The 27,230-nt window shown below is 37.1% G+C and overlaps 1 protein-coding gene across 2 annotated transcripts in view; it reads left to right on the forward strand.

Annotated features, from left to right (window-relative positions):
* The window catches only part of REEP3 (receptor accessory protein 3), a 105,374-nt gene extending 79,029 nt beyond the window's left edge, over positions 1-26,345 (forward strand). Inside the window, exons 5-8 of one of the 2 annotated variants that reach the window (XM_030797728.1) lie at positions 246-359; positions 11,505-11,652; positions 20,909-21,054; positions 22,077-25,803. In XM_030797728.1, coding sequence (XP_030653588.1) covers positions 246-359; positions 11,505-11,652; positions 20,909-21,054; positions 22,077-22,133 — 465 coding nt within the window. In that variant the 3' untranslated portion in view covers positions 22,134-25,803. Of the gene's footprint in view, positions 1-245; positions 360-11,504; positions 11,653-20,908; positions 21,055-22,076 lie in introns of both variants that reach the window. The other variant, XM_030797729.1, reaches the window with a different exon arrangement.
* The last annotated feature ends 885 nt before the right edge of the window (positions 26,346-27,230 follow it).

Here is a 27,230-nt window from a genome sequence, read left to right on the forward strand (position 1 = left end):
GTCAATACAAAAAAAGTAAAAATTATTTGGTCATGGTGCATGCTTATTGTCCCAGGCCACTGCATTCCAGCCTAGGCAAAAGGAAGAGACCCTCTCTCAAAAAAAAGAAAAGAAAAGAAAGAAATGCCTATCAACACATGCTTAATGCTATAAAATTCATGAAACTATTATAGGGAAAATGTTCTAGTTTGGGGCTTTTAACACTATTTTTAAGTAAAACTAACATCTGTGGCTTTTTCCTCCAGGAGATTGATGATTATATTGTACAAGCAAAGGAACGAGGCTATGAAACCATGGTAAACTTTGGACGGCAAGGTTTAAACCTTGCAGCTACTGCTGCTGTTACTGCAGCAGTAAAGGTAATTGTTCATTTACCTTTTTAATCCAATGTCATATTAAGTCAACAAATAAAGGTGGCTTTTTATTTCAAGCCATTATAAAATTGTGGCATTTTGCTGTATATTTATTTTTCTAATACTGGAAAACAAGTAAATAATTTTAAAGATATTTTAATTTTATGTTTTCCATACTTGATATTTTGAATCTCTTAACTGATCACAAAATGAGAGGTAGTTAATAAATAATACATACCTGAAAATGTCATTTAGTCATAATTTTCCCACTTAATCACCTTAAAGTAGTTTGAGTAAATCACCTGACGTAAAGATGACCATTGTTTATTTCTCTGTCTTTGGTGTTCTTTCCCTCTCTTTTTTTCTGTCTCTTTCTCAATGGCAATATCTTGGTAGGATTTCTGGCTTACTTCTGCACCTCTACTTCAATCAATTTGAGGTAACTGATTATTCAAAATAAGGCATGAAAAAGTCTGTTCTTAAAACTTGATACTTAGCCAGTTACTAATGTCATTTGTTGTGTTTGCAAGCCAAGTTATCAAATGAATGTGTTCTGTAAAAATTTGCATTATGGTTTTGGATTTCTTTGCATGTTGTAATTTGTGTGGTTTATTTTAAATACTTTTAGCATAATTGATTTTGGTGTGTTTGGTGTGGAAAGAAAATAGCCTTCTGTGTTCCTTAGTTGCTTCATGTATAAAATGGGGGTAATATACCTGTGAGAATATATAAAAGCACAGTGCTTGCTTGCATATAGTAGGAGCCCAATAAACATAAATATCATGTGTCTATCTCCATTCAAAATTCAAGTGAAAATTTAAGTTTTTTGCTATTAAATTAAATTGAAACTGAATAGTATTCTGCTTTCAAGTTAGTCTCTTTTAGTTATCTTGAACTAAAACAACAATGCTATGGAAATAAATATTCTAGTTAAGTGGTGATTTTATATAACTGTAATGGATGGCAAAGGGATATGAAATGAGGGCATTTTTACTTTTCAGAGAGGTCTTTGGCTCAGGTATCAAAATGAATATAATGAACAAGAAGGAAAATTCAAATTATATACCTAATAGCATTACATTGAGGGTTAAATGGAAGTTTATTAACTATGCAGCACTATACATGTAAGACAACTATATTATTAATGATTATTAATGATCAGCACTTTAATATAGTGTAGTTTTCCTGTTACTTGGCTTTTAAAGGCTTTTTCTTTTATTAGGATAGGTTTATAAATGAATACAGAAATAGCAGTTTTCAGCTTAAAGGACTATGTTTTATTTTAGAAGTTCATTTTGCTTTTTATTTCTTGCTTAGTGAAAATGCATTCCTGATTTCCATATCTGCTAAAAAAGATTATCCAGGAGATAATCTAGCCACTGGGAATTCTAAAAAGAGGGAACAGATGCAATTATCAAAGAAATAATACAATAATATTTCCCAGAACTGAAGGATATGAATCTTCAGATTGAAAGGACCCACCAAGTACTTAGCACAATGAATGAAAAGAATGACTCTAAGTGAAGTCATTGGGTATCCCAAAACACCAGTGATAAGGAAAATATTCATAAAGATTCCAAATATAAAAAGCATGTCACATTTGGCTGGGCGCAGTGGCTCACACCTGTAATCCCAGCACTTTGGGAGGCTGAGGCAGGCAGATCACTTAAGGTCAGGAGTTCAGACCAGCCTGGCCAACATGGTGAAACCCCGTCTCTACTAAACATACAAAGATTAGCTGGGCGTGGTGGCGGGCTCCTGTAATCCCAGCTACTCAGAAGGCTGAGGCGGGAGAATTGCTTGAACCCAGGAGGCAGAGGCTGCAGTGAGCCAAGATCACACCACTATACTCCAGCCTGGGTGACAGAGCAAGACTCCATCTCAAAAAAAAAGCATGTCACATTCAAATGATGTAGAATCAGAATGACATTAAATTTCTGAACAGTGACAATGAAAGCTTGAAGACAGTAATACCATCCATGATACCATCATGATTTTCACCCTCAAGTACTATAACAGTCAAGCTCTCAATTGTGTGAGTTTAGAATTAAGAAATTTCTTAATTCTAGGCATGCAGAGTCACAAGATTTACCTGCTGGTTATCTTTTGTCCGGGCAGATATGCTCCCCGGAGCTAGGGAATGGTCCACAAAAAAGGAAACCCATGGGATCTGGGAAACAAGTCTTTCAGCACAGAAAGGAGATGACAAAAATTCCCAGAGAGAACACCACACAGCAAGTCCAAAGAGTCCAAAGTGCAGCCAGCCAAAACTGGATGTGGTGGATGAAAGGTGCCAGGAGGGATGTCTCTGGTAGACCTACAAAGCCAAGAGGATTTTTCATGCTGCACAGGGATGATACTAAAACCAGCAAGAGGCCGGGCGTGGTGGCTCACACCTGTAATCCCAGCACTTTGGGAGGCCAAGGTAGGTGGATCACCTGAGGTCAGGAGTTCAAGACCATCTCGGCCAACATGGTGAAACCCAGTTTCTACTAAAAATTCAAAAAAATTAGCTGGGCATGGTGGCGGGCACCTGTAGTCCCAGCTACTCAGGAGGCCAAGACAGGAGAATCGCTTGAACCTGGGAGGTGGAGGTTGCAGTGAGCCAAGATCACGCCATTGCACTCCAGCCTAGGTGACAAGAGTGAAACTCCATCTCAAAAAATACTAATAATTAAATAAATAAATAATAAAAAATAAAAGCAGGGAGAGGGCATGCTTCAACCAGATGACACATTGGCTATAGGCCACTGGTGCCCATGCAGCTGCACATGATCCCTCAGCACCATGAAAAAATATATTGGCGGCAATGTAAAGAGTAAGAGGGTAAGACAATGAAAAAGAAAAAAAAAAGGCATAATCATTAACTCTGGGGAAAAAAACAAAAGTTACATAAGAAAGGAAATAATGGAGTATGGCTACATTTACATTATAATAATGAACACAGACTAAGGATCTAACAACTGGTTTTGCCATATTGAGAGTATGGGGGAAAGAGAAGAAAAGTGGAAGAGAACTAAAATCCTCATTTGTTACAATAGGAAAGTAGAGAGGGTTTAAAGGGGTTGCATCGGCAGCGGATGAAGAGGAGAAGGAGACTAAGAGCTTGTTGCTTTTTGCTATAAAATTTAGCATTTTTGACTTTGCAAATCAAGTACATGTATTTATTTACATCCAATGAAGATGCTATCTGAATTTTTCGTATTTAAAAGCATCCTTCAACACAGTTCTGTGGAGAAAAACTGAAAATTAAATTTCAAGTTGAAAAATTATTTAGAGAACACATTTTAGAATATTGTCTTAAAAAACAAGCATACAAATCCCATTTTTCCTCCTCACTTTTAACATTTGCATATAATAATCTATTATTCTCCTATTTTGTGAGACACCTTTGTACATATTGTGACTATTTTGTGCGGTACTTGTTTTATTTTGACTTGTGTTTACTACTCCCATGTAGGGAATCAGCAGTCCCCACTCTATTATCCTCATTCCCTTCCCATTTATTTTTATCTTACACTTCGCCTCCATTGGTATTTAGCATTCTACATATTATTTATTCAGCATGTTTATTTAATGCCTACTGCATAGTAGGTACTGGGAATGTAGCAATGAACAAGATAGATACAGCCCTCACCTGCACAATCTACTGTCTGTCTGGAGCTAATGTCTGTATTAGCTAGGGAATAGCCCACAAAAATTTTATTTCTAACTGAAAATTTTATTTCACCTCTGGTTGATAAGACCCCACCCATGACTGGGCGTGGTGGCTCACACCTGTAATCCCAGCACTTTGGGAGGCTAAGGCGGGCAGATCCCAAGGTCAGGAGATCAAGGCCATCCTGGCTAACACAGTGAAACGCTGTCTCTACTAAAAATACAAAAAATTAGCTGGGCATAGTGGCAGGTGCCTGTAGACCCAGCTACTTGGGAGGCTGAGGCAGGAGAATGGTGTGAACCCAGGAGGCAGAGCTTGGAGTGAGCCGAGATCCCGCCACTGCTCTCCAGCCTGGGCGAGAGTGCAAGACTCTGTCTCCAAAAAAAAAAAAAAAAGACCCCACCCATTACCCTTCATTATTAAAATAAGCATTATCTCACAGGAATATTTTTCTGTAAAAATGCCATGAAAACAAAAATGTATCTATTTCATATATCTTTTTCTGGCTCTCTTGTGATTTATAGTTTCTTTTAATTTATATGTTTAACATCCTAAAATCACGTGTCCACCCCAAAGGCAGTAATATTGATAAAAATCATCTAAGTCACTCCTGCAAAACAAGTAGAAGCCCATATCGCCTAAATGAAATTGGATACTGGATTTGGAACTGTCCCCATTTGTGTGCAATGTTGTGATTCTTTTATCCATAACATCCCTGTATATGAGGTAACCTTCACTATTCTCATGAGTACAGGAATGTTGGAGACCCCATCCTGGAGTCTATATTATTCACTAGAAATTGTCATTAAATATGCTGAACATAGCATAATGTTAACCCTATTTGCCTCAAGTTATACTGTGCTTATTTTAAAGTACACGAAATTAGTTTCATCTCTGCAGATGTCAAACAAGGGCATTGTCATAGAAGAATCACTGAACCAGACACTTCATACTGAAGAGTAAATTGAAACTGAAATAGGAAATAGGTCAGGTTTAAGGAGAAGCTGCAAGAAAGCCAACAGTAAGATTTGAAAATTATTTAAAATTTTTACAATATATAGTTTGTTTAAAGTATCTTTCAGGCTAAAAATTCTTGGACTCTTGGTGTGACCTTTGAAGAATGGGTAATAACCCTGACTAGGTTTCCCAGGTTGAACCACCTGAGCATGTTAAAGGTGAAAATAGGAATCTAATCAGAACATTTATTACACCGTAAAGCAATTTTCTGAAAATGTTACTCAGTTCTATGACCTCATTACCAGGCATCTGTTCACAAGGTCACTGTACAAGTTTATTTTGGCTGAGCAAAGCATAAACATTTGAAGGACCTTCAAGGATTTTACTGAGGATGTACAGCATTCCATAGCTTTTCACATGAGAAACGTAGGTGGTTTCGTGCAGATGAGCAACACTACTGCCAGATAAAGGACAGATGAAGGAAAGTACTGTTAGTTGTATTAACCATGTCTTTGAATTTCTCTGGCAGCCTTTTTTTGGTGAATTTCTTTAGCAGATATAAGAATCAATTACCACAGACTTTTGAGCTTTACAGGTAAAATTGTTGAAATCTAACTTTAAATGATCCCGATTAGGTCAAAAATCTGAACATCTTACTATCTATGACTTTCTCTTTGTGAATGGCTTTGAGGATATACAGCTTAGTATTATACACTTAAAAAAAAAAAAAGGAAAGAACGTTTGTCCAGGCAATGGAAAAAGAAGGTTGTACTATTTTTCCTAAAATCTAGGGAAGCAGAATGGTATAATAAACATTGAATGCTACAGCAATTGAGTTAATCTGGATTTTTTTTTAGTGCTGATTCCGCCACAAATTAGCCATGAGATTTTGGGCAAATCATCTGCATTGATCTAAGTATTAATTTTTCTCACTTGTAAAATGAAGAGGTGAAACATGATTTCTAAAACCCCTTATATCTCTAAAACAGTGGTTCTCAACTAGAGGCAATTTTGTGCCCCTGTCCTTACCACGGGACATTTTAGGTTGTCACCACTGAGAGGGGGCTGCTACTGGTATCTAGTCGGTAAAGAACGGTCAGGGATGCTGCTTAATATTCTACAAAGCACAGGACGTTCCCCACAACAAAAAATTATCTAACAAAAAATAGCAAGAGTGTTAAGGTTGAGAAACTGCTCTAAAAGTATGATGAGTCAGAAAAAACTAAAAGAATATATAAATATGTATAAGTAGTTTTGGTGGTAGGTTACAAATAATTTTTACTTCCTTTTTAAAATTTTTCTCCATGTTATCAATGTTCTTCAGTAAATACATATTGCTTTAATCTTAAACACACAAATATTTTATTCACCTAATGCAAATGCAGTCAGTTCCATTCTGGGCTTGATCAGATTAATTGTTGAATGTGCATGGGGAAATGAGATTTCCCTAAAAACTGGGAACTAACCTTATCTGCAATTATAATGTAACATCAGGGATCAACAAGAAATAGAGCTTAGTGGCTATTCTTTACTGAATAGTATAATAAGAATTATTCTGGGCCGGGCACGGTGGCTCACGCTTGTAATCCCAGCACTTTGGGAGGCCGAGGCAGGCAGATCACGAGGTCAGGAGATCAAGACCACGGTGAAACCCCGTCTCTACTAAAAATACAAAAAAAAAAAAATTAGCCGGGCGTGGTGGCGGGCGCCTGTAGTCCCAGCTACTTGGAGAGGCTGAGGCAGGAGAATGGCGTGAACCTGGGAGGCGGAGCTTGTAGTGAGCCGAGATCGCGCCACTGCACTCCAGCCTGGGTGACAGAGCGAGACTCCGTCTCAAAAAAAAAAAAAAAAAAAGAATTATTCTGTAAAAGAATGTTTTGTGCTTGTAAGATTATAAAGCATTGCTGGTTATATATTTTTAAATCTGTGATTTCAAATGTGAAGAAAATAAAGGTTTTATACAAAGGTGCTGATAAACAAAATAAGTTCTCCTTATTTAAAACAAAATATAGTAATGTTAATGTAGTGTTTAACCAGGAAATGAAGTATTTAAACAAAGACAGCATTATTTGAGTGTAAAGGAATTGGAACTACTCATACATGCAGGGTCCCTTTTTATGGATGCCAACCATGTGCTTAGATACTTGAGCAGACATTCAGATGTCTTAGTGCCCTTGGATGTAAATGAGATCTGTGTGGATCCAGTGTGGGGAGCTGCTTCTCAGCTGAAGAATCCCTTCCAGAGCCTGAGTGTGCTAGCTCTGGACCCAGCCCTCCTGCCCAGTCAGCCCCTGCAGTATCCTCAGTTTCTTACAGAGGCATTTGGGCCCACCTAAATCCAAAGCCTGAGAATGTAGTGCCACCTGAAGTTCAGATGGTTCAGAACCAATTCTGCTCATGATGTTCAGTTTCAATGTGTAAAATATTCTACAGAATACTTAATTACCTTGGCTTTTATATTCTCATCATAATCTCTGTTACTTTGATTGTTAGGATCAATTTTAACATACACCGAGTACAGACAATCCTGCAGAGAATAGGATCTAAAGTGCTGAAATATGGAATTATCTTGTGAATGGTAATCCCGCCTTTCCTCTTTATTGGCTAAGACCGCTGTTACCATACAGCAGACTAGACTAGAAATTTTCTTCTTTCTTTCTTTCTCTTTCTTTCTGTCTTTCTCTTTCTCTTTCTTTCTTTCTTTCTTTCTCTCTCTCTTTCTCTCTTTCTTTCTTTCTGTCTTTCTTCTTTCCTTTTTTAGAGACAAGGTCTCGCTCTATCACCCAGGCTGGAGTGTAGAGTTGTGATCACAGCTCACTAAGGCCTCAAACTCCTGGCCTCACGTGATCCTCCCACTTTGGCCTCCCAAAGTGTTGGAATTGCAGGCATGAGCCACTGCACAGGGTCCTTTTCTCATTTTTCTTATACTTTTGTCTTAATATTATATAAATTAAATAGAAGAAAATAGATACACAAAGCATTATTAATTTAAACAAAACCAATCCCTTTTAGCATTGTTATTTACAAGTGACTATAATGTTCTATTTGTGGCCTCAAAAATAGACATTTTTCTTTTATTGATGGGAATAAAGCATTAGATACAGGACACATGGGTGAGAAATGGATTGGAAATTCTTATACCACATATTGACTAATTTTGTAATATTAAAGACAATATTTTAAAAAAGGAAAAAAGTCACCCATCCCATCTGCCTAAACATTGTACTGTTGTTAGTTTTGCATTTTTCCCTGCCTACTTATAGCCATACTGCATACTTGCTACCATATTATGCATGTGCTATAGAATTCTGGGGTAGAGGGAAGATATCTCCACTTACCGTTAATATAGCAAACATAGTTCCTTTATTACTGGACTTTTTGTGCTGAAGATGTAAAAACTGGAAGGAATAAGGTGGCCTTCAGAAGTGATTACTTTATAATTATACCCATCCTTTAAACTGGTTACATTGGATACTTGTAATTTACATAATGTTTTCAAAGTCCACAATACTGCATCAATTTCTCTCTTATATTAGTTTTATTCTGGATCCATAAAAAATATACAGTGGAAAGTCCAGTTTTCCAAGGTAATAATGGTTGTTAAAGTGTTGGAGGTTCTCAAAGAGGGCTCATATTCCCTGTTTGCTTTTCCCTGCGGTGCCTGGCTTTCCTGAAAGCCTTGAAGAGGTTGATAATACTTGGGTATTGATAATAGTAGCATTGGTTACTCAAGAGCTAAATTTAAATCCGGCCTTTAGATAGATCACCCAGATACCTCAAGGTTGGGCCTTGCCTTGCTCAAGTTTATTCTAAAACTGAAGCAAACGCTTTGTGGCTGGTATAGTCTATCCATGGAGAAACCTGTGGCCATACCTGTAGTTTGCTGCTGAACCCTGCATAAAACCTAGTGTTTACATTAAAACATGCTGCCATCTATGGAGAAGTCTTTAATAGTCAAGAGTAATGAAAAAGAAGGGACATAAAAAGAGTATTTAGTTTACTTATTACATGCTCAATATCACTAGCATACCAGGCGCACCAGGAGAATAGAAGAAGCCTAAGATTTGTCCTTCTCCTCTAGTGTCTTAAAAGTCTTGCTCTGGAGGCAAAATATACCTGTCCCAACAATAGAAGTAACAGTAGTACGTGAGTTCATTTGTGAGGTATATCCCAAGAGATTTGTTGATTATGCTTGTTAAACATACCAAAGTTTGGGGATGATATAATTATAAAACTAGAATGATTCCATTGCACTTTGAGTCATTTGTATCCTGAAATGTACCTTCTTGAGTGGGAGGGTTTGGGAATTATAGCCAGCCTTGGAAATCGCATGTGAATTGAGTAAAGGATATCATGGACATGCATGACATTTGTCATCTGTGTGGCAGTAAATAAAGAAATCAGAAATTGCTGAGAGAAGGCACAGAACTACGAAGATGAAATAAAGAGAACGACATTTCTGAGAAACAAGGCATCTGTTTCAGATGAACACTGGTCACTTCCTTGTAGTATGTCTCTGGAGTCTTCTGTCAACTATCTGTTTGATAAGTAAATGATATCTAATAAGGAGGAAGCAAGTATAATAAATTAACCCATGCCACAAATGTTTTTTAATTGTGTGAAATCCGATTATTTTTATTGAGAATAAAGACCTTTAATGATTTCGTTATCACAATTCAAAAATATGGTAGAAATACACAGCTTAAGTGGGATATGGAAATGGCATTTGGTTTTGACATAATATATTATTAACCCAAAGTAACTGAATCAAGACTCATAAATTAAGACCTTTCTCTTGAGTGTAAAATACAAGTTAACTGTAATGCCCAAATGTTTGTAGCACCTTTGACTTTGAAATTTAGAGATGAAGCATTATGGATTAGTTTCTATGGTAACACTGTAACTAGAGGAAATCATAAATTCATATGTGTGAAAAGAAGAAATAATAAGTATAAAAAACCCCTTAGAAGAATATTTTTAATCTAGCTATAAATAAGAAGTGACTCATCTATATGCTATGCAAATTTAAAGTAGGTAAATTTAGAATTTTTTTTTCTTTTTTTGCTTTTACAAAGCTTTATACTTTAGGAGGGGAAATGTAGTTATACATGAACAGTTCAGAAAATGCCTCTTTCAGAGCTGCTGTGATGGAAATGTTCTGTGTCTGCACCATCCAATACAGTAGCCACTAGCCACATGCAGCTATTCAACATTTGAAAAGTGGCTAGTGCAATTAAAGAACTGAATATTGTATTTTATTTAACTTTACTTAATTTCAATTTAAATACCCACCTGTGCCTAGTGTCTGCCATATTGTTAAGGGAAAGGACTTAAAGTCAAATGTAGAGTAGTAGATATGTCTTGCCAGTTAGTTAATTCACTAATTGACTGTCATTTTGTATTCAAGATTCTTTGGCTCTTACATATTTCTAACTTGTTCTAGGAAGAGCCGTTACCAGTCCTGACTCAGCTTAGCTTTAAAACAATGTCATTTCTCTTTTACTTTAAAAAGTTGCCCTTGGCCAGGCGCGGTGGCTCACGCCTGTAATCCCAGCACTTTGGGAGGCCGAGGTGGGCAGATCATGAGGTCAGGAGATCGAGACCATCCTGGCTAACACAGTGAAACCCCATCTCTACTAAAAATACAAAAAATTAGCCAGGCGTGGTGGTGGGCGCCTGTAGTCCCAGCTACTGGGGAGGCTGAGGCAGGAGAATGGTATGAACCTGGGAGGTGGAGCTTGCAGTGAGCCAAGATTACGCCACTGCATTCCAGCTTGGGCGACAAAGCGAGACTCCGTCTCAAAAAAAAAAAAAAAAGTTGCCCTTGGCCGGGCTTAGTGGCTCACATCTATACTCTCAGCACTTTGGGAGGCCAAGGCAGGTGGATTCCCTGAGGTCAGGAGCTCAAGACCAGCCTGGCCAACATGGCGAAACCCCATCTCTGTTAAAAATACAAAAATTAGCTGGATATGGTGGCACATGCCTCTAATCCCAGCTACTCGGGAGGCTGAGGCGGGAGAAACGTTTGAACCTGGGAGGTAGAGGTTGCAGTAGCCAAGATTGCGCCACTGCCGTCCAGTCTGGGCAACGGAGTGAGAGACTGTCTCTAAATAAATAAATAAATAAATAAAAATAAATAAATAAAACAAAAAATTAAAAGTTGCCCTAAATATTAAAGTTTAAGCCCCAAAGTGCTAGTTTTAGGAGACAGCAACATTATGGATGCTGTTTACTGAGGGTAAGCCCATCATACATCTTTTACATTTTAAAATTAAATATGATGCTGAAATGTTGAGGTTGAAATATACTGATGTCTCCAACTTACTTTGAAATGCATGAAAAAATAAAATGAATTCATGGATGGGTAGATGGCAGATAGGTGAGAAAGCAGATACTGCAAAATGTAAACAATATTGGGTGTTCATTGTACAATTGTTTCAGCTTTTCTGAAGTTATCTTAATAAAATGTTCAGGGATAGTTAAATGTAAGCATACTAAATATTTTTTCTTGGATCTGTCACTTCTCTGTTAAATAGAGCCAAGGAGCAATAACTGAACGTTTAAGAAGCTTCAGTATGCATGATTTAACAACTATCCAAGGTGATGAGCCTGTGGGACAAAGACCATACCAACCTCTACCAGAAGCAAAAAAGAAAAGTAAACCAGCCCCCAGTGAATCAGCAGGTGTGCTTGTTTGTTTTAATATACGGTTCTTTTACATGGACACAGGGAGGGGAACAACATACACTGGGGCCTGTCGGGGGGTGGGGCACAAGGAGAGAGAGAGCATTAGGACAAATACCTAATGCATGCGGGGCTTAAAACCTAGATGATGGGTTGACAGATGCAGCAAACCACCATGGCACATGTATACCTGTGTAACAAACCTGCGCATTCTGCACGTGTATCCTGGAATTTACAATAAAATTAAAATATATATATATGTGTATATATATATGATTCTTTCATAATTGGGCTTGTGGATAGTAAAATAATACATGATACATGATAACTATCTGAATTTAGGTAGACAAAATTTACTTCTAAGCTTGTATTTTTTACCTTTACATTTAATCATAGTTCTTTTTCTCTGAATTTTCTCTAAATTAGTACTTGGTAGGCCAGGCACAGTGACTCAGGCTGGGTGCAGTGGCTCACACCATTAATCCCAGCACTTTGGGAGGCCGAGGCGGGCGGATCACGAGGTTAGGAGTTCAAGACCAGCCTGGCTAACATGGTGAAACTCCGTCTCTCCTAACAATACAAAAAAATTAGCTGGGCATGGTGGCACACGCCTGTAATCCCAGCTACTTGGGAGGCTGAGGCAGGAGAATTGCTTGAACCTTGGAGGTGGAGGTTGCAGTGAGCTGAGATGGCACCACTGCACTCCAGCCTGGGCAACAGAGTGAGACTTTATCTCAGAAAAAAAAAAAAAAAAGATTAGTACTTGCCTTTTGCTGATTCTGGAGATCATCTAGCTAACAAAGTAGCCTCTTTTGCTGCCATGAATTTTAGAAGCTGTAGGTGTGGTTACCAACACCTTCTCACCACCAGCACTAGTTCTAACCTGTAATCAATGCTCTTTCTACTCGAACTGTGCACTGACATCTAAGGAGTTTTATAGTTGAACACTCTTTACTGTAAGTGCTGTGGACAAATAAGGATATTGACTCACAGATTAAAAGTTTTAAGCACGTGATAAAAGATGACTCAATTTGAAAATAAGATTACTCCCATGGAAAATGTGTTAAAATTAAATATTCTAGTTCAAGAGCTAGCTTGTAGGCATATTCTAGTATAAATTATGAACATGTCATAGTTAATATATTCGAAAACTTTAAAAAACTATCATGATCTTAGAAACATACATATAAATTAGACACGGTTCCTTAGTCATTTTATCACATATGATAAGAAAGTTTTAATTCAAAGGCAAGGCCGAGAAGAAAGATTTTCAAGACATTCCTTATTAATGTGTTAAAGTCCATAAGGTACAGGGCTATTTGACTTTTTATTAAAAAAAGTTTTCTTTTGAGAGAGATTGAAAATCATCTTTATAATTAAAATCAATTTGAAAAATAAAAATAAAAAAACTGTTCCTCCTTAAAAAAGGAAAAATATCTCTGCAAAAAAACTTTTTTTTATTAGCCAAGCATGGTGGTACTCACCGAGCTACTTGGGAGGCAGGTGGGAAAATCACTTGAGCCCAGGAAGTCGAGGCTGCAATGAGCCATGATCACACCACTGCACTCTAGCCTAGGTGACAGAGCAACACCCTTTCTCAGAAAAAAAAAAAGAAAGAGAAAAAATAATGAGCTTTCTTCCAAGAATGAATACCTTTACGAGTTGTGACTGTTATCTAAGAGGTAGTGATCAAGCATTGGCCATTGATTAAGGTAGTGATGCCTTTGAGAGAGAGGAACCATCAGTCTTAATAGTACATTAATAATGTAAAAGTAGTTCCTAATGTAGACGTTTCCTTTTTTATTTTTATTTATTTGTTTGTTTTTGTTGTTAATTTATAAATTTTGAGACAGAGTCTCACTCTGTCACTCGGGCTGGAGTGCAGTGGTACAATCTTGGCTCACTGCAGCTTTGACCTCCCAGGTTCAAGTGATTCTGTGTCAGCCTCCCGAGAAGCTGGGACTACAGGCGTGCACCACCATGCCCTGCTAATTTTTCCATTTTTTATAGAGACGGGGCTTCACCATGTTACCCAGACTGGCCTGAAACTCCTGGGCTCAAGCAGTCTGCGTGTCTCGGCCTCCCAGAGTGCTGTGTGGGATTACAGGCATGTGCCACACCACCTGGCCTTGGCATTTCTTAATATGCATTTAAAATTGGTGGTCAGGCGCAGTGGCTCACACCTGTAATCCCAGAACTTTGGGAGGCCGAGGCAGGCAGATTCCCTGAGGTTAGGAGTTTGAGACCAGCCTGGCCAACATGGCGAAACCCTGTCTCCACCAAAAATACAAAAATTAGCCAGGGGTGGTGGTGTATGCCTGCAGTCCCAGCTATGAAGGAGGCTGAGGCAGGAGAATTGCTTGAACCCAGGAGGCAGAGGCTGCAGTGAGCCAAGATCACGCCACTGCACTCCAGCCTAGGTGACAGAGAGAGACTCCATCTCAAAAAAAAAAAAAAAAAAAATAGGTATATTGATTTTGATTGGAGTCTGCTATATATATTATATTTTGCTGATTTAGACCAGATATCTTAGACCAGAGTCCTTTATTAGCAGCTTATTCATAATCATACCCAAGGATTGGCTAAGAATTATATTCTAATTAGGTAAATAAAAACAAGTTTATAAATATGAAAATTCGTAATAATATTTTTATGGTACTCACCTATCAATTTTTTTTGTTTTGTTTTTGAGACGGAGTCTATCTCTGTCACCCAGGCTGGTGTGCAGTGGCACGATCTCGGCTCACTGCAACCTCTGCCTCCCAGGTTCATGCAGTTCTCCTGCCTTAGCCTCCTGAGTATCTGGGATTAAAGGCACGCGCCACCATGCCTGGCTAATTTTTATATTTTTAGTAGAGATGGGGTTTCACCATGTTGGTCAGGCTGGTCTTGAACTCCTGACCTCGTGATCCGCCCACTTCAGCTTCCCAAAGTGCAGGGATTACAGACGTGAGCCACTGTGCCTGGCCACCTACCAAATTTTATATCTATGACTAAAATATTTTAAAATATTGACCTGCTGTTTAGTTCTTAAATTTCAAATCATGAAATTAAATAAGTTTTATAAAAATATGAAGTATGTGGTAGCAGTATGAGAAGGATATTTGTTCAGTTATGAAAGGTACTTGTTCAGAGTATAAATTCTGCCCAGTTTCCAATTTTTCTACAGAATGGTATATATTCTGAGCCTTTCTTCCCTAAGGAAAAACTTTCATCAAAACTTTCTCTCTTGACTGTATTTTTAACAAAGCAGTATGGTTCTAGGACCAGAATAGGTGAAGAGAAGTTAGTAATAGTTCGTCTAGATAGACACAAACCCCAGGTGTACATGGAAATTTATCAAATGAGAAAGACAATCTTTCAAATTGGTGGAGGAAAGACAGATTATTTAATAAGTGATGCTAGGATAACTGTTAGACTGCTAGAAGGTGGAGTAGAGAATGAAGTTATATCTCTGCCTCAAATCTTAGATCAAAATAAATTCTTAAAAGGTTAAGATTTAAGTATAAAAAAATTAAACTATATAGTAGGAAGTCCCTGTGAACATTTTTATAATCTTAAGATAGATAAAATTTCTTAAGCATGATATCAAAACCAGAAAACATAATGGAATAGTTTCTGAGATTTTCCTACATAAAAAATATATAAAACTATAATACAGGGGGGAAAAAACATAAAAAAGACAAACTACAAACTGTCAGAAATATTCCCATTATATGTTATAGGCAAAGGGTTCAGATTCAACAATCCAGTAACCCTTACAAACCAATTATTGTCAATGCTATCAAAGAATACAACTGGTCAAGAAATATATGAAAGAAATTCTCAGCCTCAGATAATCAAAAAATAGTAATAATAATAATTTTCATTTGCCAGATTGACCAAAAAAAAAGATGTTTTTAATTAACAGTGCTCTGTGTTGGGAACTGTTTCAGTTATCTAGTTATCTATTGCTGCATAATAAGCCACCCCAAAACAGCAGCTTGAAACAATCATGTTCATTCATTTTGCTCACAGATCTGGGGGTGACTGGACTTGGCAAAGCAGTTCTTGCTCAGGGTCTCCTGCAGCTGTGGTCTGACAGCAGCTGGGCTAGAGTCATAATCTCAAAGAGAGCTCACACATCTGCTGTCTGAGCTGAAAAGAGTCAAGCAGCTGCTGGCTAGAATGGTTGGAGCCTCTCAGCCATCTCCCTCTATGTTCTCTTCATGTGGTCTCTAAGGGTGTTTGGGACTTCTTACCTGGCAGCTCAAGGCTCCCAGGCCAGTGTGCCGAGAGAAACTTGCAGAAGTCCTAGAAGCAGCATCACTTCCGTCACATGTTTTGTGGCGATTTGTTAAGGCAAGTACAAAGGCCTCTGAGATGTTAAGGGAAGGGAAGAGGAGTGTCAGAGAATCTGCAGACATGTTTTAAAACCACACAGCAAGCCTGTTGAGAAACACTCTTAGGCACTTTTTATGAGTTTAAAATGGAATAATCCTTTTGGATGACAATCTGGCAGTAATCATCATAATTTATTCCCTTCAGCTCAGCAAGAAACTTTTAAGAATATGTCATAAGGAAATAATCAGACAAGTGTTCAAAGATGTATTTACAAGAATGTTCATCTAGTTGTTTATAATAACAAATATTGGAATGAACCAAATGCCTAGGAGAAATGATTAAGCAAAAGGTGGTTTATTAGCTGTGAAACATAACAATGTCAATCTATACTTAATGATATAAAAACATATCCAGATTGTAGGGAAAAAACAATAATAAGTAGATGATGAAATGGATTAATATACCTAATTTTTTAAATGTATATACGTAAGAGAAAGTTTGGAAGGGTATTACTAAAATGGTAACAGTGTTTAGCCCTGAGTAGTGAGCTTTTTCGTTTGTTGTTGTTTTTTAAATTAACCTATTAATCTTAAAATCAGAAGTAAATCAGCCATACTCTTCATTTTGAAACAATAAGGTATTCATTTTCAGGTTTTAAGTTAAACAGAAAATGTTTTTTGTTTGTTTGTTTGTTTGTTTTTAATACATTAATGGAGATGGGATCTCAGTATGTTGCCCACCTCTGCTTCCCAAAGTGCTAGGATTACAGGCATGAGTCACCAAGCCCAGCCAGAAAATGTATATTTTAATGAAAATATTTGACTTGATTCTAGTGTCTCCTCTCTCTTTGATTCAAGGATTGGTTTAATAAATTGCTAAATTAAACTTTTTTTTTTTTTTTTTTTGTTTGAGGTAGAGTCTCACTCTTTCGCCCAGGCTGGAGTGCAGTGGCGCAATCTCAGCTCACTGCAGCCTCCACCTCCCAGGTTCAAGCAATTCTCTGCCTCAGGCTCCCAAGTAGCTGGGATTACAGGCACTTGCCACCACACCCAGCTAAGTTTTGTATTTTAAGTAGAGATGGGGTTTTGCCATATTGGCCAGGCTGGTCTCAAATTACTGGCGTCATGTCATCCACCCACCTCTGCCTCCCAAAGCGCTGGGATTACAGGCGTGAGCCACCACACCCAGCCTAAACTTGTTGATTTCATTTCCCAATAAATTCTAAATTTGGCTCCTTGCTCTGTCTTCACTCTCTGTGGACTCTGTAATTTCTGACCTGCTATACTACAGTAACCTCCCCACTTACACTCCCTTCCCTCAGCCTTATCCATTTCTGATTCATTTTCCAAAGTGCAAGAAAAATATTTTACAGAACCCAAATCTAATCATGTTACTCTTCTGCTTAAAATATTTCAATACTCTCCCCGAGCCTCCAGAGGCTTCATTGCTCTCTGATGAAGTCCAAACTAGATAGCATGGTATATTAACTCCCCAGCCTTGTTCTCCCACTCCATCAAGTGCTAGCCATACAGAATCATGACTCTTTGAGGATTTAGCTCAGCCACCCCTCCTACAAGGCCTTCTCTCATAACCCACCCTTTCCAACCCACCCCATGCTGACTACATTCTCTTACTGTATGCCCTCTGGCACCTTGTCATTAGCTTATAGTATTTATTACAGTATCATAATGCCCATTACCTTCTGTTTCCCCTATTGGACTCTAAATTTTTTGAGGGTAGAAAAAGACAGCTGTGTCTTTTTCATCCTTGTATCCTCATAATTCAGCACACTGCCTCATCCATAATAGAATTTTAAAAATACTTGTGGAGTAATGAATCAATCCATCACTTTTCCTGAAGCTGTAATTAGAAAGCTAATAAGATTTTTTTTAGCTGGAATTAGGAAAAAAGAAAAGAATAAGATGTATAATCAGCTTTTGAATGAAATTCCAATTCCTAATCATACAAAATGAGAGGCAATTAAAATAGCAAGGACTGGGTTTGTTGAACTGTGCTCTTATGCTACATTTGTGGCCTTAGAGAAATTGGTTCTCACAGTTACTTTCTTTCTGACTTTTTCCTTGATTCCTCATTCTGTTTTACCATATTAGGATCAGGAATACTATATAAGCAACATCAACAGAAAAAAAAAAATCTAGAAATGACAACCTAAACCTGAAGCCTGGTTTATTTTTCTCAATTATAAAATAAACATTTTTTTAAAATAAGAATTTGGCAAGTAAAAAAAGAAAAAATGAAAAAATGTAAAATCACCTAAAAGCTCACTTCCATGAGATATAATCCTTTCATTTATGTTTTTCCTTTGTTTGTTTCTATATGTACATTTTTTTTTCATACTTAATATTGCTTCAGGAGCTTTTTTCCAGGACCACTGACCCATCCCCTTCCTTGCCACGCTGGCCTCCTTGCAGTTCTTCCAAGCAATCCCCAAGCCCTAGCTACTCTCCTCAGTGCCTCTGTGCATGCTGTTTCTTCTACCCGGAACACACACACTTCCTTGGACCACTGCAAGAAAACAAAGGATCTTGGCCTAAATAAGGACTGATTCCACTTCCAAATCTCCTCTGACTTCTAGCCTAGAAGTCTAAGAGCATAAAATTATACTTGACTAATTATACAATTCAAGTTGCTTATGTTATTATGCGAGTAACAAGCTTATTAACAACTCTTTGTAGTTTGCTTAGTGATTCTCAAATTATTCATGTCTTAGAGCAGACCAATAAACTTGTATTCAATTTTTTTAATATTTTTTGAAACAGGCTATAATGCAGTGGCATGATCACAGCTCACTGCAGCCTTGACTTCCCAGGCTCAGGTGATCCTCTTACCTCAGCCTTTGGAGTAGCTGGAACTACAGGTGCACAACACCATGCCTGGCTAATTTTTGTATTTTTTGTAGAGAAAGGGTTTTACCATGTTGCCCAGGCTGATCTCAAACTCCTAAGCTCAAGCGAACCACCTGCCTTGACCTCCCAAAGTGCTGGCATTACAGGCATGAGCCACCAAGCCCACCCCAGTTTTATTTTTTATCACATGCACGGAATCTATCCCATGCCTTCTCCTGAGCCTGGAAATCCTTCCACTCTTTTTTTTTTTTTTAAGAGACGGAGTCTTGCTCTGTCACCCAAGCTGGAGTGCAGTGGTGCAATCTCAGCTCACTGCAACCTCCACCTCCTGGGTTCAAGCGATTCTCCTGCCTCAGCCTCCCAAGTAGCTGGGATTACAGGCTCCTGCCACCACACCCAGCTAATTTCTGTATTTTTAGTAAAGTCGGGTGTTTCACCATGTTGGCCAGGCTGGTCTCGAACTCCTGACCTCAGGTGATCCGCCCACCTTGGCCTCCTGAAGTGCTGGGATTACAGGTGTGAGCCACTGTGCCTGGCTGTAAGTCCTTCCACTTTCTCCTCACCTGAAGATTTAAGTATTTATGCTCCTTATGCTCTTATCTTTATTAAAGGAGAATTTATAACTTCATGGGGATTTCTTTCCTTCTTTTTTTTTTTTTTTTTTTTGAGATGGAGTCTCGCTCTATCACCCAGGAGTGCAGTGGCGCGATCTCAGCTCACTGCAAGCTCCGCCTCCCGGATTCATGCCATTCTCCTGCCCCAGCCTCCCGAGTAGCTGGGACTACAGGCACCTGCCACCACGCCTGGCTAATTTTTTTTGTATTTTCGGTAGAGACAGGGTTTCACCATGTTAGCCAGGATGGTCTTGATCTCCTGACCTCATGATCCGCCCGCCTCGGCCTCCCAAAGTGCTGGGATTATAGGCGTGAGCCACCACGCCCGGCCTCTTCATGGGGATTTCTAATCTCAACCCTTTCTTTATAACCTACTTAGTACTCTGGTTGCCTGAGTCTTGGGTCCCTGTCTTGCTGTCTCCAGCGTCCTCAGGCAGTGGTTCTCAAAGTGTGGACCACAGACCATGAGCACAAGCATTACCTGGGAAATTGTCAGAAATGCAGATTCTCAGCCCCACCTCAAATCTACTGAATCAGAAATTCTGGGGTTGTCAGAACTTGTATTAACAGGTTCTCAAGGTAACTCTAACGTGCTCAAGTTTGAGAACCTCAGCTTCAGGGTTGGAAGAGTTTTTGTCATTGAGGCCAAGCCTCGAGATGCTCTCAGACTTCCTGACAATAATCATCCTGTGTGGATGTTTGCATATTGGCCCGTAGTAAGTCTTTATAGCTGCACATAACAGCCTTCTAGCATACTCGCATGATCTCTCACTGATCTGCCTGATTCTATTTTCTTTGACTAGTATCTGTCACATAGTCTGTGGTACTTCTAATTACTGCAGTCTACCTGGCTGGGTTTTATCTCAGCAACTGCAATAGCAGCTAACATCCCCATCCTCATCACCTGCCCCCAGTGACCTTATTTTGCCCAAAGTTCTAGGCCCCTGGGGTCTTCCTCAATGCCTTAAGTAAACCCTACCATTCCCAGTCTTGACAAAAGATACGACACATAGAAGGGAAAAGCCTTAATTCCTAATTCAAGGCAAAAGTGCAAATGACAGACTAAAACACAAATGCTTGGGTTGAATTCATGAAGAGGAGGAAAGGTGGGAAGAGACTTTTTGCTCTATATCTATTTATATTCTCGAATTTTTTAACAAGATGGTGTGTTACCTACTCAAAAATAAATTATTTTATAATTATTTTTAAAAATGCATAGTAAAAATAAGAATGATCAGGGAAAATTTCCTGGAGGAAATGAGTTATGAGTTTCACCTGGAATAGTGCAAGAGGCAAAGCTTAATGATAAAGGGCATGGAGCACATTCCAGATGCAAAAAGAGTAACTGGGAGAAATGCAAACCGTACAAAGAACTGTACACAGATGGGTCAAAGAGCCGGCGCTGACTGGTGTTCTTTTACCAAAACATGCTGTTTTTGACAACTTGTTTAGGTTTTGGAATTCCACTGAAAGACGGAGATGAGAAAACAGATGAAGAAGCAGAGGGGCCATATTCAGATGATGAGATGTTAACACACAAAGGGCTTCGAAGATCGCAAAGCATGAAATCTGTGAAAACCACCAAAGGCCGCAAAGAGGTTAGTCAAGTGTAGAGCTGTTTTCCTAATGATTAGTAAAGGATTTCCCTGCTGCGTTATCATTTAGGATATTAATGATCCATAAATGAAGGATTGGAATGGTAGAACAGCAGTTTGATTTTTTTTTTTTTTTTTACTTTTTGGGGATAGAGCTTTTTTGCCCTGTCAACCAAATTGGAGTGCAGTGTGGTGCAATCACAGTTCACTCAAACTCCTGGGCTCAAGCAGTCCTCCCACCTCAATCTCCCATGTAGCTGGAACTACAGGCACATGGCACTGCACCTGGCTAATTTTTTCATTTTTTGTAGAGACAGGGTTTCACCATGTTGCCCAGGCTGGTCTCGAACACCTGGCCTCAAGCAATCCTCTCGCCTCCGCCTCTCGAAGTGCTGGGATTCCAGGCGTGAGCCTCCTCACCCGGCCAGCAGTTTATATTTAAAATTCTTTATTCAGATTGATGTATCAGGATATCAGGAAATTTTGAAAATGGTAAACTCTTGATCTGCTGCTATAAGTAGAAAATGGCATTCTCATTTAGCAAATCATACACTTCAAATACCCAGTCCCAACCCTATGCATAAACAAAGAAAGCAATGAATAAAATTAACCACACAGTTTTGCTTTCAACTAATGCTACATGAAGATTAAATAGTAAACAGTTAACCATAACGTATTGTCTTTGTACCCAGAAAGCAGTGGAGGACTGTGAATGGCCTCTGATCATTATAATCAATGTTCATTGACATTGTACTAAGCAAAACATAAATAATAGGATTAATGTTTTTATGTTACATTAATGTTTTTATGTTATTAGTAATAATAATCTGTAACATATATCTAAATAGTACCGACTACATTTTTTATGAGTTTATAAGTAATGCTGTCTTATATGTGTTTATTAAGAGAATTTATTCTTTATATCAAAAAGGTAAAAAAATTACTATGATTATGAACTATTAAATCTGATGTAATTTTTTAAAGTAATCATCTAATTCTTAATAATAAAACATTTCTTTCTTCAGGTGCGGTACGGGTCACTAAAATATAAAGTGAAGAAACGACCACAAGTGTATTTTTAGTCATCTACACTTCAAATATCCCAAGACAGATTATGCTAAATACATTGACTTCATCTTCTAACATGATATATTCAGGATTTACACATTAAAATGACTATTTAAATTGTGGCAGTGATGGGATTTACTTTCATGAATTTAAATTGTTTTTATTTCTGTAACAATTGCTTCCAAATATTGACTACTAAAGGCAGTTCTGCAAGATGTACTAATATGTATATTAGAAATTATAGAAAATCATGTTGTCCATTTTCAAATTCATCAACAGCCTAGAGTGCCTGAGATATAAGATGAAACACAAATCCACAGTATACTTGAAAGGAGCCTTTTTATGGCTCAGGATAAATCAGCCTTTGTGATGTACTGTGTTTACCTCCTTTTGTGTTATATCTGGTAATTAAATAGGCCTCAGATCCAGCAGTGACATAACAAGGACATAATGTAAGATAATAAAGTATGTTTTATATATTCTTTAAATTTTTACTTACATAATACTTTCTAGTTTTTCCACCATCAGCTGAAAGTTTTTGAAACAAATATTTGAAAACCAGGTATCCACACATAGCACTTTTATTCCTGACTAGTTTTGCACACTTGAAAATTGTTTACTTATTTTACAACTGTTTTACTGACGCTATCTTTATTGTTGTTTGCCGTATTCTGACATGTCAAATCTATGCCTTGAATTATATCATCTCTTTTCCTGTGGGTTTCATTTGTTAAATTCATTGGATTTTAATAATATAAAAGTATAGCTAATTGTTCAGTTTTAACAATTTTTAATTATCTTCTTAACAAATAAGTTGCTTTAAACATTAACCAATTTTCTATATTTAGCTATATAGAGTAGTTGAACTTAACATGTTTTTGTCAACACCAATTACATTTTCAGCTTTTAAAAATGGTAGCTTTTGTGAAATAGAATCAGTGACCAGTATAGCACTTAGATCCCTTCTAACTCATATAATTTTTCTCAGCCAATCCATTCACAAGCTTGGCATTGATATGTGCTGCTAGTTTATAAACTGGCGTTGGCGAAAATCATTTGAATCTCTTCTGGCTGAGATAATTTGCCAATGCAAAATACAGTCGTCATTAATCCTGCACATTAGAAATTATTAGAAATATATTACTTTTTAACTTTAAATCTCAAAGAGATTTTGAGTTATTGAACTCTTAAGGCTTTTTTAGCTTGAACTGATAACTATGCATTATGAACCCTAAGTCAATATATTTTTGGTGGTTTTAGTGATCAGTAATCAAATTTGTACTTACTATGCTTGTTCAGGTAATTTACTTGACTGTTCTATTTGTTTGTCCAAAAGATAAAATGATGAGAGAGATTTGAGAGATCTTTGATCTGTCTCCCTTTTAAGAAATGAAGCCAGCTGGTAATGTATATTCAGGACTTCCTCAGAGTATTGGCCAAGAACATAATGTTTACACAGGAGTACCTTGGTCTAATGCATACATTGTCTCATGATAATAGTCATAAAATATTTTATGAATTATTTCACATTCTTCATATATAATAAGTAAAATTAATTCAGTTTTTTTCTCCCAAAGTTTAATTCTGAATAACTCTGTCTACTTTACCCTAATTTTTAGCCTCTTAGTTTCTGGAAGGACTCTAATTTCTATTCCAAATTCCTATGAATTCTAATTGTAAATTCTCGGAAGAGAGTTTTATTTATATGACCTGGTACTAGACTTCTTAATATAACTGTTAAACTGTCCTTGTCTTTCCTACTCAAAGGCAATATCATCTGAAGTTGCCTAATAAGGTCACGTGAGTCGAGTCAAGAACTTTATCTGTGGGAGCTGATTTGCACCATTTTACCTTTTTTTTTTTTGGAGACGGAGTCTTGCTCTGTTGCCAGGCTGGAGTGCAGGGCACGATCTCGGCTCACTGCAACCTCTGCCTCCCGGGTTCGAGCGATTCTCCTGCCTCAGCCTCCCGAGTAGCTGGGACTACAGGCACGTGCTACCACGCCCAGCTAAGTTTTGTCTTTTTAGTAGAGACAGGGTTTAACCATGTTGCCCAGGATGGTCTCCATTTCTTGACCTCATGATCCGCCTGCCTCGGCTTCCCAAACTGCTGGGATTACAGGCATGAGCCACCGCGCCCAGCCACCATTTTATCTCTTTAAAATCTAGTCTCAGTATTAAACCTATTCTTTAGTAAACTCATATTACTGTTCTAAATTGAAGAAATTATTTCTTCCTCTGTACTTCTTGACTCAAAATTCCTTATCAAAGATAGTCTCAAAGAGGTAGTACAAGTCCTGTTTAACTGTACTTTTTCACATTCACAGTGCTTCCTCTGACATCTTTCCTTACATCATTATACACTGTTGATATCATTTTACTCTTCTTTCTCTTTTACATTTCTTAAATTTTGGTTCTTTTCCTGTACATGTGTTTTAGCGGGCCCTTTTCTTTGAACTTTGTTTAATTAGCCTATACATTTTTGTTTCTTTTAAGATAGATCTTTTTTTGTTTCTCCTTTTAAGTCTACTGGTTTTAAAAGAGGTAAATGTATCCATAGACCAGAGTGCCTTGCTTTTTCCTTTGCCAGCACATGGAGCACGGGATTAGATGCACAAACCTATTTAGGGAACTATTTTGGTAACTGTTTGAGTTTACCCAGAAATTGCAGCTGGTATTTTATTTTACTGTACATTTACTCAACTTGTCCATTAGTATTTAACTATTTCCAGAGTTTGTTTAGGAGTAAGAATTGACCCATTCTTTAGTTTACCATATTTTTCCTGGTATAAAAAGGAGCCAGAAATAAGCCTTCTTGCTAAATAATTAATTATGTAAGCCCACCTAGGTCCTGCATAAGATCCCCCTCACATACTTCACAATATATATATATGTGTATGTGTGTATGTGTATTTGGCTAAAAAATTGTACTGCCAAAATTACTGATTATAAATACTTGACTACGCTGATTGATGGGACAAAATGATTAAAGTATTTTCAGGGATCTTATTCCATATGTCACCACCAAAGATTTCTACAGTGTTATAAAGTATATAAATATTCCAAATTTCTGTGGTTAAATATTTTTTCTTTTTTTTCCTTTTTTAGAATAACACAGTCTGTGCTTTCCAAAAATGCTTGAACTTTTATGTTGTTAAGAAATATATAATGATATCTTACATTAAGCATGAGTCTAATTTGTATTTTTAATTGGGATAGATTAAATTTTCATTTGATTATCAGGAAAATTAAGGAGTTACATATTTAAAAGCAATTTTCTGTGTTTTCTTTGTAAGTTGACTCATTTGTGAAGCAATTAGGTAAACTTTGAGATCATTGTTATTGTGGTTTGCAGTATATATTTCTTAGTAAATATCACAAGATTAAATTTTTCAGAAAGAAAAGTATAGCTTTTTTCCCAAAATATTTTTAAGATTTAATCTTTTTGTAGTATGCTACAGATTTAATGTATATTAACTCTTTTTTTAAGACATTGACCATGACTTAACATTTTGTCTTCTAACACCTTTTAAATCTATGTACTTTAATAGTTAAGAGAAAATAAGTTTGCAGATTTTTAATAATCTCTTTGTAAAGGCTATCTCTAAGCCTAGTATGTGGGTAATTTTACAGGTGTGTTTTTTGATAACTTTAATATAAAATAAACTCATTTTATTTGTGGCAATTCGCGTTTCTTTTTTTATGCCAGAGTACATATGTTGGATTCCATGAATTGGTATTACTTATTATTATGTGTTGATTAAATATATGCACACACTTAGGATTAAAAATCACAGAGCAAATTATGAAAATAATAAACATCTGGTAAGGTCATCCATAGGATTATGAAAAAGAAATACTGAATTGTTAAATTTGGATGTTAGAAAGGGAAGATAGGAAAAACAATGAGTACAGAAATCCTCACCATCAATTTGGATTGGTTAGCTGTCTAAGGCATAAAATGTAACACAAAATTCAGATTTATGTATCCTGGAAATGTTCTGGGGTTCCATCTGTTTTAAAGTTAGACGTCTGTCTGCCTCACATTTAAGCTTTAGAGAGAAATCCTATGTTTTAAGAAGTTTCTTTGTGTTACTTCATTATGACACATAATGCGTGTTAAGGTCTTTCTAGATAGCATTTTAAATGGAATTATTTTCATTTTTATTATGAGGTATATACTTGTAATGGTCTAAAGAGGTTAGAAATATAAATAAAAATTCAAAAGAACACAATATATGAACAGCATTTTTTTCAGTGTTTTAGTCTCCCTTTAAATTGTTCACTGTTCTTAAAAAAGAGATTTAGAAAACAAACATCATGTCAGAGGCTGATGAATTGTTCCCTGGGAAAACATTCTACCCCTTTACCTACCCATCAGTATTTTAGTCTTAAAACACTCTTCTTATGGTCTGTCTTTGGTAACGTTTTTTAAACTGCTTTTTATAAGACAATGCTTTGAATTGAAATTTTAAAGCACAGGATTGATAATTGTCTATAAGTGTAAATTACTAAAGGACCATGCTCAACAAAAGCAGGAAACTCACCATGCATACTGTTTACCTTACAATCCCAGATTAAGAGAGAAAAAGGCAAGCATGTTATTTTGGCATTATGTGCAGATCAAATCAGCATCTTTTTTTTTTTTAATTCAAAAATATCCACTGATTACCTACTTCTTATGAGAGCACTGTTAGGTTTCTGCACAATACTTATATCCAAGTAAGGTAGCATAGAATTAATTTAAGGGAAATAATTCTTTCTGTTAATAAAATGAATTCACCATTACCAACCAAATCAATGTTTGGATTATTTGAGTATTATTTATTCTAGAATTTCTTCTTGGCTATTGAATAATTCATGTGGTTCTCTCAGAGCAGTTTTTATTTTTTAATTATTGATTCCCTTCCCCTACCTCTTACATCCAATATATTGGTAAGTTGTTTTGGCTGGCTCATCTCCAAAATACATCCTGAATCTGACCATCTCACTCTTGAAACCTTACTACATTTTCAGTAGCCTTGCAAATTTTTCAAGGTGAGTTTTAACCTTGAGTCCCTTAGGGCTGCCACAGTTTCTTATATTTTCAACCGGTGCCTTGGGGAATACTCA

This window comes from Nomascus leucogenys, chromosome 18 (assembly GCF_006542625.1).
Source record: "Nomascus leucogenys isolate Asia chromosome 18, Asia_NLE_v1, whole genome shotgun sequence".
Lineage (NCBI taxonomy): Eukaryota > Metazoa > Chordata > Mammalia > Primates > Hylobatidae > Nomascus > Nomascus leucogenys.